At 33.7% G+C, this 20,459-nt stretch overlaps 1 protein-coding gene and 1 long non-coding RNA gene across 2 annotated transcripts; both read left to right on the top strand.

The window, feature by feature from the left end:
- The first annotated feature begins 2,819 nt into the window (after window positions 1–2,819).
- Window positions 2,820–4,193, top strand: LOC130612595 (uncharacterized). The gene is made up of 2 exons (XR_008975501.1): window positions 2,820–3,339; window positions 3,565–4,193. It is a non-coding gene; the product is annotated as an uncharacterized LOC130612595 (long non-coding RNA).
- Window positions 4,194–7,738: 3,545 nt separating this feature from the next.
- Window positions 7,739–19,168, top strand: LOC130612591 (uncharacterized). The gene is made up of 14 exons (XM_057433931.1): window positions 7,739–10,185; window positions 11,403–11,555; window positions 11,866–12,036; window positions 12,379–12,422; window positions 13,191–13,476; window positions 13,711–14,169; window positions 14,626–14,751; window positions 14,842–14,864; window positions 15,233–15,299; window positions 15,388–15,480; window positions 15,559–15,667; window positions 16,645–16,812; window positions 17,007–17,189; window positions 17,534–19,168. Exons 1-13 carry the CDS (start codon window positions 7,999–8,001, stop codon window positions 17,186–17,188), a joined length of 4,068 nt encoding a protein of 1,355 aa, XP_057289914.1. The 5' UTR covers window positions 7,739–7,998; the 3' UTR covers window position 17,189; window positions 17,534–19,168.
- The last annotated feature ends 1,291 nt before the right edge of the window (window positions 19,169–20,459 follow it).

Genomic DNA, 20,459 nt, shown 5'->3' with positions numbered 1-20,459 from the left:
CTTAAGCCAAACAATGACTTTGTATCAATATTTTTTTAGTATAACAACCTGTACAAGCTAAACCTCAGTGATATGGCATTCCTCTTAACTATTCCTGTATTATATAACTACTAGTCGATAAATCCCATGGACAAATCCACTTAAGCAAGAGGTTAATAAAAAGAAAGTTGTTCTAGATGATTTGCTGACGTCAGCAGTGCAGTGCAGATAAAAAAATTGTTTATTTTTTTTTGTAATTTATAGAGGTTGAAACGCTGATCAAATTAATTGCTATGGTTCTGAAGCAACAACACGAAAGCAAACAACAACAATGACAGATAATGTTAGAAGTATATTTCTCTTGTTTCATGTCATAACTACACTTGAGTTTGGGGAAAGGGGGGGGATGTCAGGTTTGGTATCAGGGGGGCCCAAACCAGATGCGTGTGTTTCCATCCTTACCCTTAGTAAGACGTATCTCGTGGAAACGTCTGCGTATCTCGTGGAAACGCTAACTCAGCAACTCGCTTGGAAATTGCCTATATCTGAGCGACTCACTTGGAAATCGCCTACACCTCAGCAACTCGCTTGGAAATTGCCTACATCTGAGCGACTCACTTGGAAATCGCCTACACCTCAGCAACTCGCTTGGAAATTGCCTACCTCTCCGCGACTCACTTGGAAATCGCCTACACCTCAGCAACTCGCTTGGAAATTGCCTACATCTCCGCGACTCACTTGGAAATCGCCTACACCTCAGCAACTCGCTTGGAAATTGCCTACTACCTGCTATGGCGTATCTCGTGGAAACGCACCTCATTTGTTAGGGAAACAAACGCATCTTCATCCCATTTGGCTGACGAAGGAAGCCCGACATCCCCAATTTACCCCAAACTGGATTTTTAAAGGAGACAATTTTGCAATCCATCATGTTATTAGCTAACTTTCAAAATCTGATAATACAAAACTTTAAATTGACAAATAATAACTACAATTGCTGTCAATAATACAAAATCAATGAATAAGGATTGTACTTTAATTTAGAGTTATAGCAGTAATAGCACTATTAATTGTTAGTGGCAAGAATAAACTGAGGATAATTTGGCGGGATCGGGTGAGGATGCTAGGCTGAAGAGAAGATATTGTCTCAAGCTCACGTGCGTGTTCCCGATAAATTCGCTCTTCTCCACTACATCCGGAGCTATTCTCCTAGTAGTGTTCGCTCTTCTCCACTACATCCGGAGCTCTTCTCCTAGTAGTGTTTTCTGGCTTAACTAATCTCTCAATCACATCCGGAGCTCCTCTCCTGTGATTCAATTTCCTCTATCATACCTCACAAGAACCTACTCTTTATGAGCTCTAGCTTCTTTTGCATTTCACACCTGTTATTAACCTCTTGGTGCACCACCTCTGACTGTCAGCGCCGCATCCCTCTGCTGTTATTTCCCCAGTCATCTGTCCTGCTCGCGTGGTGCACCGTCGTTCGTCTCCTCGCACCTGTACTTAATTCACCATACTCTTCCAGGGGTACACGCACATCTCTACACTTTGTGGCTGCCCAGGGCAGCCCAGCACCCCCAATTCCCCAAATGAAAATTCATTATCTATCAGGCAATATTTTTGACGAGAACTACGACGAGATAATTCAACATGCCATAACAGGCTTAACAAATAGACATGAAAAAAAAAACTACATGCAAGTGCCTATAAATTAGCCTTTTACAATTCGGGTAATAAAATCCCCATTTGATAAAACGAACAATGGGCCAGCCTTAGCCCTTTCCTAAATGGAGCTGTTTTGGATGCCTTGATGTTAAATGCAAATAGCAGTTCTGAAAATAGAAGCCTGACCTTATTTATTAATCACTCTAGGGCAAATGTATAATGGCTAATATGGAAGATTTCTTCATAAAAAACATCAGAAACTTTTTTCATGTGGATTACTTTTACATTAACAAAATTAAAAATTTGAAGATAAACTTTATTTTGTCATTCATTAGTTTTCAAATTTCTCCCTGGAAATTTTAAAAGTTTTAACGAATAGCGGCGATAGAAATGCTTTTTTAGATCGTGTTTTAAAGTTTAAAATCGAAAAGAGGCGATAGAATTTTTTAAACGAAAAGCGGCATTTAATAGTTGTGAACAATGCTTCTCGAATGTTTCTTAGATGAAACGCGCTACAATACATTCCCGCGCAATGTATTATAAAACTTCGCGAAAGATTTTTATTATTTGCTCCAATATTTCTTCACGAGCGCATTGTTTTTTAACATGCAAATATAAACTCGCAAAACACTCAAGGGATTTAATTATAACAAAAGACAAACGACTGCCGTCCTCCACGCAAAGGTGTGATATTAGCGTGTACGCGGTAGATTACATTCAGACTGTACTGTACTTAATCACTCTACAATGACACTTATTTAAATGCCTAATATAAAGGGAATACAATCGGAAGCATAACCGTATTTATATGCCCAACTATTCTAAATTAAGGGCACTGACAATAAAAGCATTTCCAGATTTCCAAATTGCACAAAAGATATAGCCTGATCGAACAATTTTGAGTAGCATTCAAAATACAGCTATGTGAAATGTTTATAAAATTGATCCTAAAGACTGGACACATATTGCAAAAAAAAATTAAAAAAATCCAACTTAAAGTGAGGTAGGATCGTCTAAGTAGAAATTGCCAATGAGAAGATCATGTGGATCTAAACTAGTAATCGGAAAAGGTTCCTTGCGCCCAGGAGTCGAGTTAAAATTTATCTAAACTACTCAGGAGTGTTTCACGAGGCTCAACTCTCTGGTTTCACGGTAGTTTAACTACTTTTTGCCGCTTTTTGCCGATTGTTGCGCGATTCCTTGTTTTCTGCCGTAAAATAGTCGACTTCGGCAGCAGCCGAAGTGTGGCCTTTTGATCCTCTTAAACAAACAAATAATTTTGACGACAAGAAGAATCGCGCCGAAGTGTGGACTTTTGGACTCTTGTAAAACAAAGAATATGTGACGTCAAGAAGAATCCCGCCGAAGTCGTCGAAATTTACAGTAAAGAAAGATTGAAATTAATTTACTCTACCTATTGTTATTGCCTCCCGGTAGCCGGTCGGTTGGATAGGGTAGGATTCAACATGTCTAAAGGCTAAGAAAGTTTTGTATTGACTTGCAGCAAGTAAATGGAAGGCTTGAATATATGATTGCGGAATGAAATTGAGCAATGTTGCTAAGAAGAAACATGACTGGAAAACATTTATGCTCTGTGTTGCCTGGGATTGCAGAAGAAAGCAGTTTGGCAAAATAAACAGACTTTTTTGAGTTAACAAAATTATAGCATTAACTTTATAATGAAAACGTTTTCAGGTACATCTGTTTACTTTTAATTCCATTGATTCTTGAGCTTTCTATTGCTGTGCTAGCAAGTTTAAGCATGAAACTGTTTATAGTTTCACTTTCAACAACTCTAAAAAGGCCTGTCTCAAACTCAAAGTTCTTGTGTTGTCTTGGGGTACCCACAAGTAACAAGACATTTAATAACAATACAATAAATCGAATAGCTGCATAACAACTTGTATGTTTGCTTTGTAGATTCAAAGCTCCTGGCAATAAACACTTTTTAAACGATTTCTTAAAATGCCACAAGGCCACAGACGAGAACACTAGTCTTGACTAGTTTTGGGAGAATGACTTCGACAAGACTTGATGATGATTGGTTTAAAAGCTCTAATCTTATATCGAGATAATTCCTGGGAACAATGTTATATGCTGACAGGCATGGAAAATGTTTGTGGTTCTACCAACATAACGAAATGACTTAGGATATATACATATACATCGCTATCCTGATTGACACAAAATGTGTAAATGTAGTTAACGATATCTGTTTTTAAATGATTTGTTTTGTTAAAAATTTTAAGTAGTTAGTGTTTATCGCATAACAGCTAGGTATTTCCAAGTTTGATTCAACATTTTAGAGTCTTAGCCAATAAGGGCTACATATTTTTGACTGAATGTTGTGCTAAATCAGTAGTCATTCACTTGTTGTGGTAGGTTGTGTTGTTTTTAATTAGCTATTGCTGCGTAAAAACCAAATTTTATATAGCGGCCTTTACTTGTGCAAAATCATGATATAATTTTGCTATTTTTATTTTATTTATCTGTTGTTGTTTATGGTGTACTATGATCTAATAATACAAATAAAGCCTATTTACAATGCAGTTTGTGTTGTTGTTGTTGCTTATTTCTCTATATTTCTCCTTTTCCATGTGATTAAATGTTTCAAATAGATTAAATATCAAAATTTTTATTAGTAATAGATACCGTTTTGCATGTCTTTTACAGAAGTTTCTCCAAATTTATAGCCTGAATATTGCCCCCAAAGCAATTATATTCACCAATAACTTACGAAAACAAGCCTGCAAATATTATTTTGGATGTGGAAAAAAGAAGTTTTTCTGGCTAGCTAAGTATACTCTATTATAAGATTAAAAAGGGAAAACACGAGGCCAAATTTTCACGCAGATACAATTTACTATATACAGGTTGGAGCAGGATCGTATCATGATCGTCTATTGCGGTGAATGACCATAAACAACACTATACATAACATAACGAGTTATCATAATGGCAACCTGGCTACAAGGTTGGCATTACTTGTATAAAAGTGGCTCTAGGGTGGTTAAAAAGTGACAGTTTCTGGGCTCCTAACATGATATAATATATAAAATGAAACAAACCGACCTGGCTGCATGCAATATCTGTCCTGAAGAAATATCTGAAGGTTTCTCCTGATACCAGAGGTACATGATCCAAAATTTGCTACAGTCATTGGTTGTCATTGGATGCACTGCCATTAGAGTAATTGAAGCCAAAAGATGGAGTTGATGATATTAGTAGGTTGCAGTGATAGATGCTTCCTGAGCTAGCTTAAAATTATTTCAGTTAAGCAAGTTAGCAAAATGTGATGATCAAACCAAACTATTAGCAAAATGTGATGATGGAAACTAGTTGACTTTAGCTGCTCCCAATTTATAGGTAGGCAAGGCAATCTTAGGGGCCTGGATCTACAACAGTATTGGTTAGTTACCTTGAGGGCCCCTAGTGTTCATGCCTTGTGACCACCCTTTTCACTAGTCTACCATTCTAGATTTGAAATAACATTGAGTTTCTAAAGTATATCCTTCAATGATGCTAGTAGCCATCTTTGTTGACACTTGAATACTGAATGCAATCAAAGCCAAGCCTCTCAACAAGGTATAAGTACTTACTTCAGGAACCGCAATTAACATGTGGTGAACTGTTGGTCCACCACCATATAATGTACAGCATTTTTTCAAAAATTTGTATACCTGTTACATTCATCATATAGATCTTGAAACGCTGATCAAGAAAATCTATAGGATCATGTACTTTTGATAAACGGTTGTAAAGATATTGAGGTTCGAAGGTTTTTTGATGACGTCAACCTGTTCATTCTGAAACCGATTTGGGGACCCAGGTCTGGGAAAATTACCCAAGTTAGTCTTAGGTGGTCCCTAGTTACCCACGCGGTGAGAAATCATTGACATCACCACCTCATTTCCAAGTTATATGGCCTCAAAATTTTATGTGCACTGTGATTGCTTCATTAATTTAATATAGGACATATACGTTAAAGTAGGGTTATTGATGTCGCGCCGTTACATCAGAAAATTTAACATTTGAAACATCACTTTTTCGGCTTCATCAAAGGAAAATGAACACATCCACTTTGCCTGTCACAAACAGACGTACACACTCTCTGTATTATTATAAGAGATTATAATAATACGAAAGCTGTGTCTGTCTGTGGACACCAAAGAGGATATCTTCATTTTCCTTTGATGTAGCCAAAAAAGTTATGTTTTATTTGTTGACTTTTCTGACATTACGGCAACAATGTCAATAACAATTTATTGTCATTACAATGCAGTTATAATGTCAAGACTAAATAAGTTGGTGATGTCAGTTATTTTTTACTGCATAGATAACTAGAGGTATCTAGGAACAAATTAGGTAAGTTTTTAAAACTTAAATTCCTAAATCCGTTTCGGAATAGACTGGTTGATAACACCATCAAAAAACCTTTAAACCCCAATATCTCTGTAACCGTTTTTTGAAAGTACATGATCCTATTCATTTGTAATATGGCAGGTCTTTGTGGACGTCATCAAAATTTAAGTGACGGTTCTCTTTTCCATTGTTCTCCTGCCAAAGTGGGTTTTTCCATGGGCCTTATCAAATACCATATTTTCCGGTATATAACTTGCACATCGTATAACCTGCAGCTCAGCTTTTTTAGGGAGTTACAAACCAGATGTTATCAGATAGCCTGCACCTATGTGTTACCTGCATAAAATTTCAATCAGTGAGTTTTACTTACCCGCACCTTTGTATATAACCTGCATTGTGTTAAGAAAAAAGTTCAACATAGTTTTACTCCAAATCATTTTATAAACATGTCTGCTCTTGTCATGTCTCTCTCAGTCTTAATTTCCTTGTTTCCGATTGCGAAGATATAAATGGATTAGAATTGCATTCAACACAAAAGAAAAAATTATCTCCAGAATCGTGTGTTAGAGAGAGCTCGTAAAAATTAAATCACGTAATAATAGTAAGGTTACTACGTATAGGATCGCGCATATTTATACTTTGTGTACCTTACTTTCTTCCCAGACCACCACATATACTGTCAAAGTTGCGCAATGTCTGTTTTGTTTCATTCTGTGCAATTTTATAAGGTTGTTAGTACTACAAGTAAATGAAAAAACGCACAAAAGAGTTAAAGTTGAAGGAAACCTTGACTTGCTTGCACCAGTAAACTTTAGATTTCACGATAAATGTCAGAAAAAATAAAACTTATCATACAATCCGCACCACATTATAACACGCACCAACAGTGGAAGTGGTAAAAATCAACATATAACCTGCGGGTTATATACCCGAAAATACAGTAGTATATATGTATATATATTTCTACAAAATTTTGATGAAGACACATAATGGAAGATTGTTGAAATGTAAAATTCGTGGTTGTTAGAACCTCTAGAAAAAGTTAAAAAGTGAATAACTGGGAATTCAATAACAGAAATTGCTTAAGCTTTGAAAGAAATTGTAAAATGCATGTTTATTCTTAATGCTACTTTTTTTAAAAAATTTGATTGAATAACTGAATGATTTGTTCGTGAATAAGTTGTCATGATTTATTAACTTTGTATAGCTCAGAAATCAGGAAACCTAATATTGTCAAAATCTGCACACTTAAAAAGATTTGCTATTATGAATTTTAGTGTGTGATCAGAACTATGACTTGTATGAAGAACCAGTTTAAACCACATGTTGCCTTTTTTATATGCCAAAAATGACCTATATTTTTTATATACAAATTTTAAAGGCGCTACGAATTGGTTAAAATGCTCACATTCCGCATATTTTACGCACATATTAAAATTACGGCAAACGCGTTTTGCGCAATAAACAGACCAGCGCACTTTGTCCGCTGGTTCAATATTTTTTTTAGAAAAGTATATATTACAAAGAAAAATATTTCAGCGAGACTCATTCTGAATAAAAACATGACCAAGGCTGGAGAAGATAAAAATTCTAGATATAATCTATATATCTAGAATTTTTGTTTTTCGCCGCCATCAGGTCGACTTTCGTGTAAGTCACTAAAGTTGAAAACCAACAGCTGTTCTGTAGCCCCTTTAAAAATGAGTGCAACCATTTGAAAAAACATAAAAAGTAGCTTTTTAAAATGTCATTTTTTTTTTTACTTTTTTTAGTTACATCATTATATTGACTTCACTAAAAATGATGAAATTTTTTATCTATTTGTTGTTTATGTAACATTAAAATAATGCATTATCTATATTATAATCCTTTCTGTGTGCCAAAATGTTAGGTACAAGTGGTAACAGGTGTATATTCCTGTGAATGTTTTCCTGGAAAAATTATTCACAGGCTTACAGCTAGTATGTATTATTGATTTAGACTTAAATAAAAATGAAGAACCATGTTGGACCATATCTCAATCAAATTTTTGTAAACGTTTTGTTATTACAAGAAATTTATATTTATGCTGCAATTGATACAACATCTACACCATATAGTCAAACATATGTTACAACTAATTTGATTTCTTCACAAAGTAAAAAGTGGATTTTATCAGCAAATAATATATCATCAAGCGTAAGTGTTACTACAAATTCAACATCAACAACTGTTAGAACTAATAAAGTGCATTCAACGAATTTTCAATCCAATAACACCGGATCTGTTGTAGTGCCAATTAATTCCAGTAGCACTGGTATAAAAGCATGTTACACATCATCTTGTGCAACTGTTGGTAAAACAAAGATTTACTCGCAGCTATCAACTTCAGTGTTCCAAAGCAGTTATTCAACAAGCAGAAGAACTTCATCTACCTCCAAGAATTTTTTATCTTCAAATTTATTAGGTCACAAAGTTACTAGTACCACAAATCATCCTTATGTGTCCTTTACAAGCAAATCAACATCAGCTGTTGGAAGTATATCAACTGTGAGTGCACAATTGAAAAAAACAAAAAGTCTAACATCAAGTACACAACCACTAACTAGTAATAATGGAGATAATACTCCAAAAACATCTTCTCATGGAGTTTTATCAAGTTTCAGTGATTTCCAAAGCTCAAAATCACCATCTAAAAATATAATAACAAAAACAAAAATTTCATCTACTATTAGTCATTCTAGTAGGTCGAAATTATCATCTAAATCTACAGTAACAATCTCACTGTTTAGCAAACAAAGTTTATTAACTATTCGGAGGAGTCATTTCACCTCTTCTGTATTTTCTTCTCTAACAGAAATATCGCCAACTTCAACTATCGGGATGGGATTAAATGCAAGTGTAAAATCATCACACATGACATTAACAACTTCACAACCCAGTAAATATCGAATATCCACCAGCAAGAAAATTGATCTGGCATCATCAATCCGATCTGTAAATATATCACTAAGTCGCCCTGCTTTTTCAAGATTACACTTTAAAAGTATATCAATCACCTTAATATCTAATAGAAGCGTTTCGTTAACAAGCAGAGACAGTCAATTAATTGTATCACCTGCCACTATACAAACATTTTTATTGACAAGTATAAGAATGTCATCAGAAACTATTAGTGGATTTGAAAGTTCTTCAAACTATACAAGCGCTTTTACTAGGAGTCTACCTTCAAGTAACATCCCATCATCAAGGTACAGTTCCTCACACTATACATTGCTTTCAACTATGAGTCTACCTTCCAGTAAATTTGTGTCATCAACACACAATGGCAGCCCATCCACTTTATTGCTTTCGACTGCAAATCTGCCTTCAAGTGAAAATGTGTCATCAACGAACAATAGACGTTCCCCAGTGTCATTTTCAACTACGAATCCATATATAAGTAACTTTGCATCATCAAAACGTAATAGAAGTCCATCAGTGTCATTGTTTTCAACTACAAATCTAAAAACAAGTAACTTTGCGTCATCAACAATTAATAGAAGTCCATCAGTGTCATTGTTTTCAACTATAAATCCAAAAACAAGTAACTTTGTGTCATCAACACGTAATAGAAGTCCATCAGTGTCATTGTTGTTGACAAGAATGTCTTCTGCAACAAAAGTAAACCATAGTACATTAATATTATCAACCAATTCTTATAAAACAGACTTGACAAGGATGATATTTTCAAGCACATCCTCGAAAAAACATGTAATTTTGACCAGCTATCTTACACCGTCAGAACCTCCAACTACTACAACTCATGCTGAGAGTCATGTTTATTCAACATCTTCGGTAGCACATGTCAAACCCTCTGATTTTTATTCCTCAACAAGTACATTTCCAATAAACACACAGTCAACAAGCGCTTTGGAAAGTTTATCTGGGAGCACTAATACTAAGAGCAAGACGAAAGTGATCATACTTACACCGACAGTCACCAAACCCACAGTAAGTACAATCATAGTGCTTCCCTCACCCATACCTGTGCCACCAGATTATCGACTTGGACTGACTATTCGTGTTCCTGATTTAAAAAAAAATGTAAACACAACAAAATTTTGGTATGACTTGAAAAGCAATTTAGAAAGGGTGTATCAGGATGGCAAACTCAAAGGTCGAAAACGAAGAAGTATTGGATCTGACGTGGAATTATTTGTAAGTTTTGTTTGCCTTTTTTTATACTTTTTTGTGGGATTAACCATTCTAAATTTTTAAAGGGGACAACATTGTGTAAGTGAAATATATGCTTTTGTAAGGATGTGAAAATATCTGTATAATAATTCCTATATTTAGTCTCTATTTGAAATGCTTACACTGAAGCTTTATTTCAGACAACAGTAATGTAATCTTGTTAAATATGCTAACATGCGAACAAGGATGTATGAAATACAGATATAGGAAATATGTATGGCAGGCAAATTTCTGTTCAGTTTTTTGTTATCCAACAGTACATTGTACAGTATTTAATTTAGTACACAGTGCTCTTAAATAATTTATTAAATTCTAAGGGGTGCAGGATGGAGCAGCAATTGATAGTACTTTAAAGGAAAAAACTTTCGCTGGAAGAAAGTTTCGCGGTTTCCCGGTTTTTAGGGCCTTTCCGCGAAATTTTCTAAAACGTGTTGTCCCCGAAAGTTTTTCTCTGCGAATTTTTCTAAAATTTGTGTCCGCAAAAGTTTTTCCCCGCAAATTTTTTTGTGAATTTAGTTCCCAGTAATGGCTTTTTAAGTTAATTGTATTTAACTACTCAGTAAAAGCAAAAAAACAAGTTTTGTTGTCTTAATTTTTTTTTTTAATTAGCTGAGTTTATAGAAATGACATTAAGAAGAAAGGCTTAGAAACTATAACAAAGGTGATAAAGAAGCAGAACAATAATTTTTGTAATTTTTATCAACAAGAAAATAATTTTCATTCAAAAGACATAATCATAGACTAAGAATATTATATAGTATTTTTTTTTGTGATAAAATAATTACAACATTCATATCCTTTGTTTTATATTGTTTTTTAATACTTCATTATCGGTCCGCAAAAGTTTTTTCCCGTAAAAAATTTCCAAATTGCTCATCCGCGAATTTTTTTCCCTGCGAAATGCAAAATTTTCAAGGGTTCTTCCGAACAGCAAAATTTTTTTCCCATTGAAAGTCTCTTTCTTTAAAGTATACAAAGAGCTAAATTAAAATCAATTTGTGTAAGTAAGACACTATGAAAGTAACTTTTTCCTAAGATGATGTGTTTATTGAACAAATGAGTTTAACTAAGGGTTTTTTATTTACAAAGATTAGGCCATCAATCTAGAATGCAAAATAAAACAACAGGAAGCAAAAAATAGTGCATAGCACAATTACATCTGATAAAATATTCTTTCTTAGTTAACCTTAGTAGAGAGAGAAGTAGGCATGAAAGAAAACGTAAAGGTGCAATTCTATCTGAAAGATGCTGGCAGGATATTGCTTGCAAATCAAATTTCTGTTATTTATGATCGAGTACCTACAGAAGACATGGACAAGAGAATTGGATATGTGGTATGTAAAAAAAAAATGTGTACTGTCCTCTGTTTATATTCAATGTCACTAATTTGGATATTTCCAAGTTAAGTCATTAGCAGAAAGAAGTTTTTATATATGAATATTTGCAAACCACAAAGCTACATATTTTTGCAATGTTTTATTTACAGTAAGAGAGTCGAGGTTCTCTAACTTTCTCAGTTTATCTAAAGGGATCTTGGGATAAATGATGTTGATGTTAGTTTGCTGCATAAATTATGATGTTAGTTCAACAGAGTGTCGATTTTATCATCAGCAATTTTTTATTGGGATATATTCTTTATTTTAGGTGATTCGTAGACCAGCTCCGATCCAAGTTATTCCTGCACGTAAAATTGACAGTGGTCTTCAGACATGGATTATAGTCGTGGCAGTTCTTGTACCTGTTGTTTTTGTGTTGATTATGTTAAACATATTCTTTTACTGCCAGCACAGAGCCAAGCAAAAGATGAAGCTAGCTGTGAGTCGGACGTTTGATTTGTCCTTACTGTAATACTTAGTTGTTTAAGATACACATTTTCCGGGCTAGATATTTTCTTTTTTCTGCAATAATTAAAATAAAACGCAAAACACTTATTTTATCAAACTTCTACCAACTAAAACCACGATTTCCTTCATATTAGTCCATTAGGCTCTTTTTTTCAATAAAAACAGATGAAACATCAGTACTACAGAGGTGATACATATCTGACATTCCTTGCTGAAGAAATTTATTGACTATTAAATTAAAAAAGCAATAAACCTCTTATTATAAATGAACCTAGCAATGGATAAATGGCCGTTTTATAATTTCTGCTTTTAGCCGCAACCTGGTGTGGAAAACAACAACGCCTTTTACGGAGCATGGTAATCATAATTTTTCTAAATAATTTTTTTATTGATAAAAGCCTGTTTATATAACGTAAGCTGGCCTAATTTCCTGGGCTGACTCTGCTTGGTGGTATAAATTACATCTGGTGTTCATATGAAAAGTTCATTCATAGTTCATAGTTCATTCATAAACCGTGCTAAAAGGTTGTTTGCATCACGTGATATAGCTACATTTTTACATGTTAACCACATCGCCACTGTGCAAAAAATGAATCCTTTGCTAAACTGACTTTTTGTACAGTAAACTATTATCTCACCCGTGTGAGATAATAGTTTTGAAATAGTTGTGGTTGAACCAAGTGAGATTAGGTCAATCATGTTCTAGATAATGTAGTCCCTTCTGGTTGGTAATCCAAAATCTTTTAAGCATTTAAGTATCTAAATTAGATGCGTATAATGAATAATTGCGTTGTGTTTTTGTTATTCCCAGCTCACTTTCCTCCTTCCATTCTTTTTCTTGATTTGTTTTGTGAATAATTATTAAAGTTTAATGAACCCTGTCGTCTTAAAAAATGGTTTTCAAGGTTACACAAAAATAACATCAAGTATTACTTCTTTAAGTGTGATCTTTTATAAATCTGGTGATATATTCTGGTTTTAGAATATTAACACGTAAAATGTTGTGAAGTGATTATATTGCGAATATTCTGTGAAAATCCTTACCCAGTTCATACACGATTATATATGATGATCTGCATCTTTTAAAAAGGTATTTCAAATTAAGTATTGTTCTTAACATTCCAGGAGTAACAGTTTTCACCAAAAATCGACTGATGCAGTGAAATCATCTGCTCTTACCGAACGTCAGAACATCATTCGTCCAATTCCAGCTGGAAGTAGCTCACAGAGGAAAGAAACAAATATAAATAAACCTCAACAAGATCATAACAAAAATACACCAAATAAAGCTAAATATCTAGATGTACGATTCTCTCCAGAAAATCCATATAGAAAGAAATTGTCGTCCCAAGTTTTTTTTGATAAAAATAGCATTGAAATGACAAGACTGGATAATAACCTTTATGATCAGGTATTTTGTTGTTGTTGTTGTTGTTGTTTTTATTGTTTTTTAATTTTTTTTGTCCCTCTTGCTGTTGTTTGTTGTTTAGCATTTGTTGTTGTTGTTGTTGTTGCTTCTGTTGTGCTGTTGTTGTTGTTTTTTTTTATTGTTTCATTGTTATTTCTGTTGTTCTTTCTGTTGTTGTTGTTGTTGTTGTTTTTGTTGTTGTTGAGACATAAGTAAAGAATGCCTTTAATATTATAGGAAACAAGCATTGCTGGTGAACTAGAAGATATTACAAAGGGGAATAATGAGTTCCAAGTAAACCCTCTTCATAGCACCACAAGTGTTCGTCTTCATAAAGATGTAACATCCCCTCTCTCACCAACTCGGCTATCGTCACAATATTCATTTACCTCTTCGCCCTCGCATGCGTCTCTTTCGTTACCACAAAGTAAACACGGTACAAGATTGAGTCAATCAATCAATGAGGATCATGTTGTCAATGGAACGTTTTCTCCCAGATCTCCGGAGTTTAACCAGTTGGAAACCTCATTAAATGATAGTTCTGATCACAAGGTGCTGTTGAACAAGATTTCGAATTTAGAGCTTACTGTTGATAATTTAAAAGCTAGTCGCACATCGCAAAATGATGTATCGCCCGTTAAAATGCACGGTGGCCGAAGATTTGAAAATGAAGAAAAGTTGGAACTTCTGAAAAAGGTTTGTTGAGAAAAAACAACAGACAGAATTAAACTCAGATAGACATTTATTATCTTTAGCGATAAGCTGTCCTTGTTGTGACTTGAAAGATCTTGTATTTTCTTAAATCTGAACTGAAATGTTTTTTTGTTGTTGACTTCATTTCCGCGAAAGTTCACAAAAGTCTTTTAATCTTAAAAACCAAATTCTGCAAATTTCGCAACATGAGATCAACTTTTACCACTGATCTTTTTCATCTGATTAACTTAACAATTTTTAGCATTGCAGAGGAATTCAAAAATCTGAAAAACACGACGGAATCCGTCCAAAGAGAATTTTTTTGCCAACCATTGTCCTCCCGCCTACCCAATCTTATCGAAACGAAAATAATAATAAAATAAAAAAGTGCCTCAAATTGTTGACTAGAAAACATTGTTTTACGATTATTATTTTATTTCGCGTTTTTTTTTTTTGCAGATTGATATCGAGAAAATACGCAACAAAGAGCGGATTCGTAAGAGAGAACAAAATCGAAAACTAAGACGAAACGACGCAACCCCGATCGAAGCTTTTCAAGCATGCAGCGAAAGTATCGTGACAGAGGTATTTCGCCCAGTGAAATATAAATTTGACTATAATTTTATTCTGAAACTTGTCTGGTGTTTAGAAGTTTCTTTATCAATTTTTTTATAGGACACTTTGTCAACGGAAGACAGGTAGCTATTATTTCTAAATTTTAATGTTTTTTTTACCAATATATTTATTTTATTTTAACATATAAATATAAATATAAAACAGTATTTTACTCTCTCGGAAAACAAAGGCGCTGACAAAAACTTAAGTATCTTTTATACGATGAATAAAACCATCGATATCGGCTAGTACTTCACGTGTACCAATCGTAGTGCGACGGTTCTACTATAAAAAAATAATTCTTGCTGCAGAATTGTTATATTCCTGTCCTATTAGACAGCTCCAACCTTTCAGAAGCGATTAAGCTATTATACTGCAAGAAACCTCTTTGAGCATCACGTGTAAATAAAAAATTAGTGCAATATGAATAACGGCTTGGTGTTCATTTTAGTGACTCAAACAAGAAGAAAAGGAAGAGAAAAAATCGCGCAAATAGAATTTCACCTTCTTCAACAAGTGTAAGTAGATTTTTGGGTTATAATGTTACTTTTAATAAAAATTTTCACACACGAAAAGAAAAGCTTAACTCTATTTATTTATTTGTAGAGCTTATGCGGGTTGTCAAGTGAAGAAGAAAAAGAAGAAAAAGAATCTCGGTTGAAAGACAGAAAGGAAAGTCCACACAAAAACACGAACGAAGTAAGTGTATTTCTTAAAACATATTTAGTTCGCTCAGTGAGTTTAAAAATTTTCTCATTTCTTCTTCTTTTCTTTTAGAATGAAAACATACATTCTTACGCGTCTCCCTTCGGAATGTCATCCTTTCCATCGCGCCTGCCGCCACTTCATTACCACTCCCCTTACACGGCACAGTTCTATCCTTCAAGTAAGTTATTTATTTAAACATGAACTTTTTGCAGACGTTGCTTAGCTACAAGGGTTTAATAAGTCTTTAATAAAAAGAATATTTTTAGCACATTCTGTATGCTGCGTTCCCTTAATTATACTTACCGTTCGGTAGCAAGTAAGTTTCTGAAACTTAAGGGCGATTGAAGAACTTTTTTTTGACGACCTCTCAGATAAAAACACAAAGGACGAATAAAAACCCCGAAAACGTTACCGCAATTTTAAGGGAAGTTTAACGAGGATTTCATCCTAACAGCTAATTCTTCCTCCTCTCCAACTATGTTACAATATCGCCAGAGATACACTTATAGCATTGTTCTAACTTGTTTAACTATCACACAAGCTGGTCCACGGTCAGTATAGGCAACAAATAGGTACTACATTTAATTTGCGCCAGAGTTGAGATTCGAACCTGGAACCTTATAATTGCAAGTCGAATAAGCTACCGCTACAATATCTTTGCACGTTAGAAAGCGGCCGTGCTAATTTTCATGCAGCTATTATATTATCTATTATGCGCCGTATATTTAAGCGGGCACTTATTGGAAGTGAAGTTATATATAATATCACACTGACCAATTATTTTTCAGTTATAGACGCAGCGCTTATAAGAATGCCGGCGCTAAGTGTACAAGAGTCCTATTTAGAAGTCGAGGGTCTTGTTTAGAAGTCGAGGGTCAAGTTCAGGGTGGCCACTACTCGTGGAAACTTCTTCAAACCCCGTAAAATGGAATATGCATAGCGAAACTCCTAGAAAATAATTTTTTAAAACTATTTTTGTATAGGCTCGGTTGTGAAGTTGTCAGTTTGCGGAACCGTTTACGTTTTTTTTTACTGAAGTTTCTAAAAATATTTGTCAAACAAAATTAATCCTGGAAGAAAGTCCTGGAATTTCTTTTTGCTTGATCAAATGATTACCTGAATCGTTTTGTATTGTACATCATTCTAATTTTCTAGCGTCTATACAACGTCCAAACCTTTTTTTACCATACGACGCCATTATGAAACAACCAAGTATTTTTCAATCACCTTATTACACATCACCTGGTGGCTTTCCGTCATATGGTTTGCCAAATACACAACCAGTTGTAACAGAGCTTCCAAAACCGACCAATGAAAACACAGGCACGATTTTATTTTTGTTATTAATTTTTACCATTTTTCATTCGATCTACCAAAACGTTGATTTTTCGCAAGTCACTCTGTATCCTAGGGGAACTTTAACTCTAAGCATTTTGTCTATTTCCCGAATCCTTTTTCTAGCCCTAAATACACATCAACAATATCATCCCTTTTCATATTTTCAATCTTTTCTTTAGATTTAAGTTTTTCTTCTTCGCCCATTACATTACCTCACGGTAGATGTGTACCAAGAGAAAATACACGCAGTCTTACAGAAAGTGAGTTGCAGTTACTGGAGAAAGCACAAGAGAAAGCACGACTGCGTGTGACCAAGGTGTTAGAACATGTACAGCAAGATAAGAAGGAAGAGGAAACATAAGGTAGGATGGGTGTAGCATCAGTTTCTTGATTCCTGTGTCCCTTTTAGCAATTTTGAACCCTTTTAAAATAACAGGAAATATTAAAAAAGGAGTTTGACCAAGTTTTTTGTCTCACGAAATTTGACAAAACCAAAAAAGGCGGACTATATGTGAAATGTGAAATGAACGCCTCCGTATTTTGTTAATTGTCAAAATAATTCTTAAAATTCCAGACCACGGATTTTAAATTCTTCGCGTTTCATCCCTCCCTCCATATATGTTTAACGCGTGGTAAAAAGTTCTATTCTCGGTGTCATCCTTTTCTAGCTATAACTGCGTGTACAACATTCATTGTTTGTTTTTAGATGGTCAATATTTGTATGCGGTTGAATAAAATTCACCAGCTTAAAGTAAATACCAAACACAAATTTTGCAAACAATAACAAACCATCTGCGCTGAATATATAAACAGAATAGTTTAGAAGGAAAGAGATGGAAATCGACTCCAGCAAGTGTAATTTCTCAGGATGGATATTGTCTACGGTTTCCATTGATAAGAGAAAGTGAGAAAAGAAAAAGAAGAAGAAGAAAGAAGAGGAAGAAGAAGAAGATAAAAGGATTATGATTTTTTCACAGTTAGCCACTCAAGTTGTTATTAAGCATTTGATGATATTTTTAGAAGCTGCAAAATTATTGGGAATCCGTATGTATTTTGCCTACCTTTGCCTTTTTTAAGGATTATATTATGTGATAGCTAACCCGGAAGTTCTAGGAGCGAAGTGGGTTCCAGAGAGAAAAAATTTCTTGAATTTTTTCTTTTCGGCAAATCTTCTAATTTTTATTTTGTTTGGAGTGGCCAGCTGTTAAGTAAGTATGATAGCCATAGGCGTAGTGTAAATATATAAGGTCGCGCGGTTTAAAACATATAACGAGCTATTTGCGAAACTAGAAAATAAATAGCCTTTATGCATTGTTGTTGACGCTTTTTTTTATAAGAATAGTGTTTTTCGTTTCAGCCTCATTATTCTTAACGTTTTGACAAATATTAGTGTTTTCTAGATATGTCTAAGCATGAAAAAAATGATGGACTGGACGAAAAATAAAATTCGAGATCTACGAATCAGGTTTTGCTACGTCTAAGGGACTTATTACATTGTTGGGGCATATTCTGAAGATATTCTTAATTTTCAACCTATTTTTAGCCTTAAAAAATCGTGTAGCAAAAAAATGCTCTTTTTTTATACGAATAGTTTTATAAGAACACAAGCCTCTTTACTGAAAATTTAAGAACATGCTAAAAACAAACAGGGCTGAATATTTCAGCCTAAAAATCAATGAATTAGCAGCTAGTCTAAACGCCAAATTTACTGCTCTTTATAAAGATGAAGAAGACATTAAATTTCTTGCAGTTAAAATATACTTTTAGTGACTTCAATAAAGCAACAAATATATATTCTGCGACCCCCTTTCCATTGATAATATTGTTTCTGTATTCAATACAAATATTGATAGATTATCTACAGCGAATTTTTGGTTTCAGTTTTTTTCCCTTGTGCGCTTTACGGTTTTTGCGGTGTGATTTTATAATAATTTTCACTCCTTCTAATATTATCTATATGTAATTATATTATTATTAAATGTCTTATATATATATTGCTTTTAAGATTTGTTTTTAGCCGAAAAATATAGTTCTTAAAATTATAGATTAATATATTGGCAACGTGTTAAAGGTTTTCCATGGTGAATATTTTTTTTAGAAAAATTAATTTGTTTTTTCCTCCCTTTTATCCGACCCCGCGCCTCATATAGGCGCTCCTGTTGACAAACTTTCTTTTTTTTCCTGTGTGAACTAATCAAACACGGTTTCCAAGGCAACTTATAAAAGGTTGTCATGGAAACTATTGTTCTTATACTTATGAGAAATTCCATCAAGGCCTGAGATAGGTTTATGATGTTGGTATAAATACTGTTTACATTTTCACAAATTTCAGTTTTTAAAATTGAAAAAACCTTCAATTAAATGTCCGGGAGATTTATCAGTTTTTAATACTAGTTAAGAGGGCGTTTATTCGTGAGAGATGTTAATTCGTTGTGGGCGGTGCCGTTTATTTCAAAATTATGGCCTTAATTTGAAAGATATGAAATTTTAAGTCCAATATTTGAATAAAAAAGAAAATAATATATTTTACTTTAGTTAAAATCTGACAGCCTCTTTTTCAAAACGGTTACATTAACGCCCCCTTTTTAGGAAGTTTTGAGCTTCTATAAAAATTATATTTAGTATATAGTGTATATATTTGTTTAGTTTTAAATTTTATTTTTCAAAATATATGTTTATATAATGACGCAATAATATGTTATTCTCTGTTGTTCTATTTTTTATATACATTTTTTATTAAGATAGTCAATACTCGAATTTGCTAGGCTCTTCAAGAAACGTTTTTTCCTTATGTTTAAGACTTCTAATTTAGCGCATGGGTGTGACTTGTGAGCTGACGATAATCATCAAAAAAATGTTCATTTCTTTCTAAATCTTGACAATCATTTTGAACGAAATTTTTAAGGTTGCAAAAAATTCACATAAGAAATACAAACACAATATATCTACTCCACTGGTTTTGACCCCGTTGATTTTTGTGTTAAAATACCAAATATATCTTGGTCTATATCTCGTTTTTGGCTCTCTTTTCTCCGTTTGACATGTGGCTAATTCTACATTTCTAAGTATTTTTTATGTGAAAGCGTTAAAAAATAAGAAGCATAGTTCTCCTGTCGCAATCGCTTCATCATTCCCAGTTAGAGATAGGAGTTACAGTAAAACTTCAGCGTTTTAAAAATTTACATAATTTTTTTCGTGAATTTTTTACCAATTATTTTAGCTTAACTTCCTTGATCCACTGCTAAAATTTTCTAAATGTTTCTAAATTTCGACATCGATATCATAAAGAGAAAAAACCTAGCATCGAGATTGCCTGAAAATGTATCTAAGTAGCTACACTTCGCGTAATTTTGTGCGCATTCACGCAGAAATACAAAAATTAACACAATTTTTACGTGCGAAGTGCGAGAGTTTTTTTAGGTTCCCTTTTTATTTATTTTAAAAGTTATTTTAGAAAATTTATTATTTTTTTAATTACGAAAGAAATCTAATAAAAAAATTACAGACCCTTTTCTCAATCATTTAAACGTTTTTTAGTAAATATCCCTTCAATTTATAAATATACTTTTTAATTTCTTCATCGAGAGCTTAAATCTGGATCTCAGTACTTAAATTTTTAACTTTGTTTTCTT

The sequence above is a fragment of the Hydractinia symbiolongicarpus genome, chromosome 10, assembly GCF_029227915.1.
Source record: "Hydractinia symbiolongicarpus strain clone_291-10 chromosome 10, HSymV2.1, whole genome shotgun sequence".
Classification (NCBI taxonomy): Eukaryota; Metazoa; Cnidaria; class Hydrozoa; order Anthoathecata; family Hydractiniidae; genus Hydractinia; species Hydractinia symbiolongicarpus.
This window is presented reverse-complemented; position numbering and strand designations above follow the sequence as displayed.

Excerpts from the sequence above, each read along its gene's own strand:
- LOC130612591 (XM_057433931.1), top strand. The coding sequence starts at position 7,999 with ATGAAGAACCATGTTGGACCATATCTCAATCAAATTTTTGTAAACGTT. Across the intron at positions 13,477-13,710 it reads ATAATAACCTTTATGATCAG|GAAACAAGCATTGCTGGTGA; the intron begins GTATTTTGTTGT and ends TTAATATTATAG. Across the intron at positions 15,300-15,387 it reads TTTCACCTTCTTCAACAAGT|AGCTTATGCGGGTTGTCAAG; the intron begins GTAAGTAGATTT and ends ATTTATTTGTAG.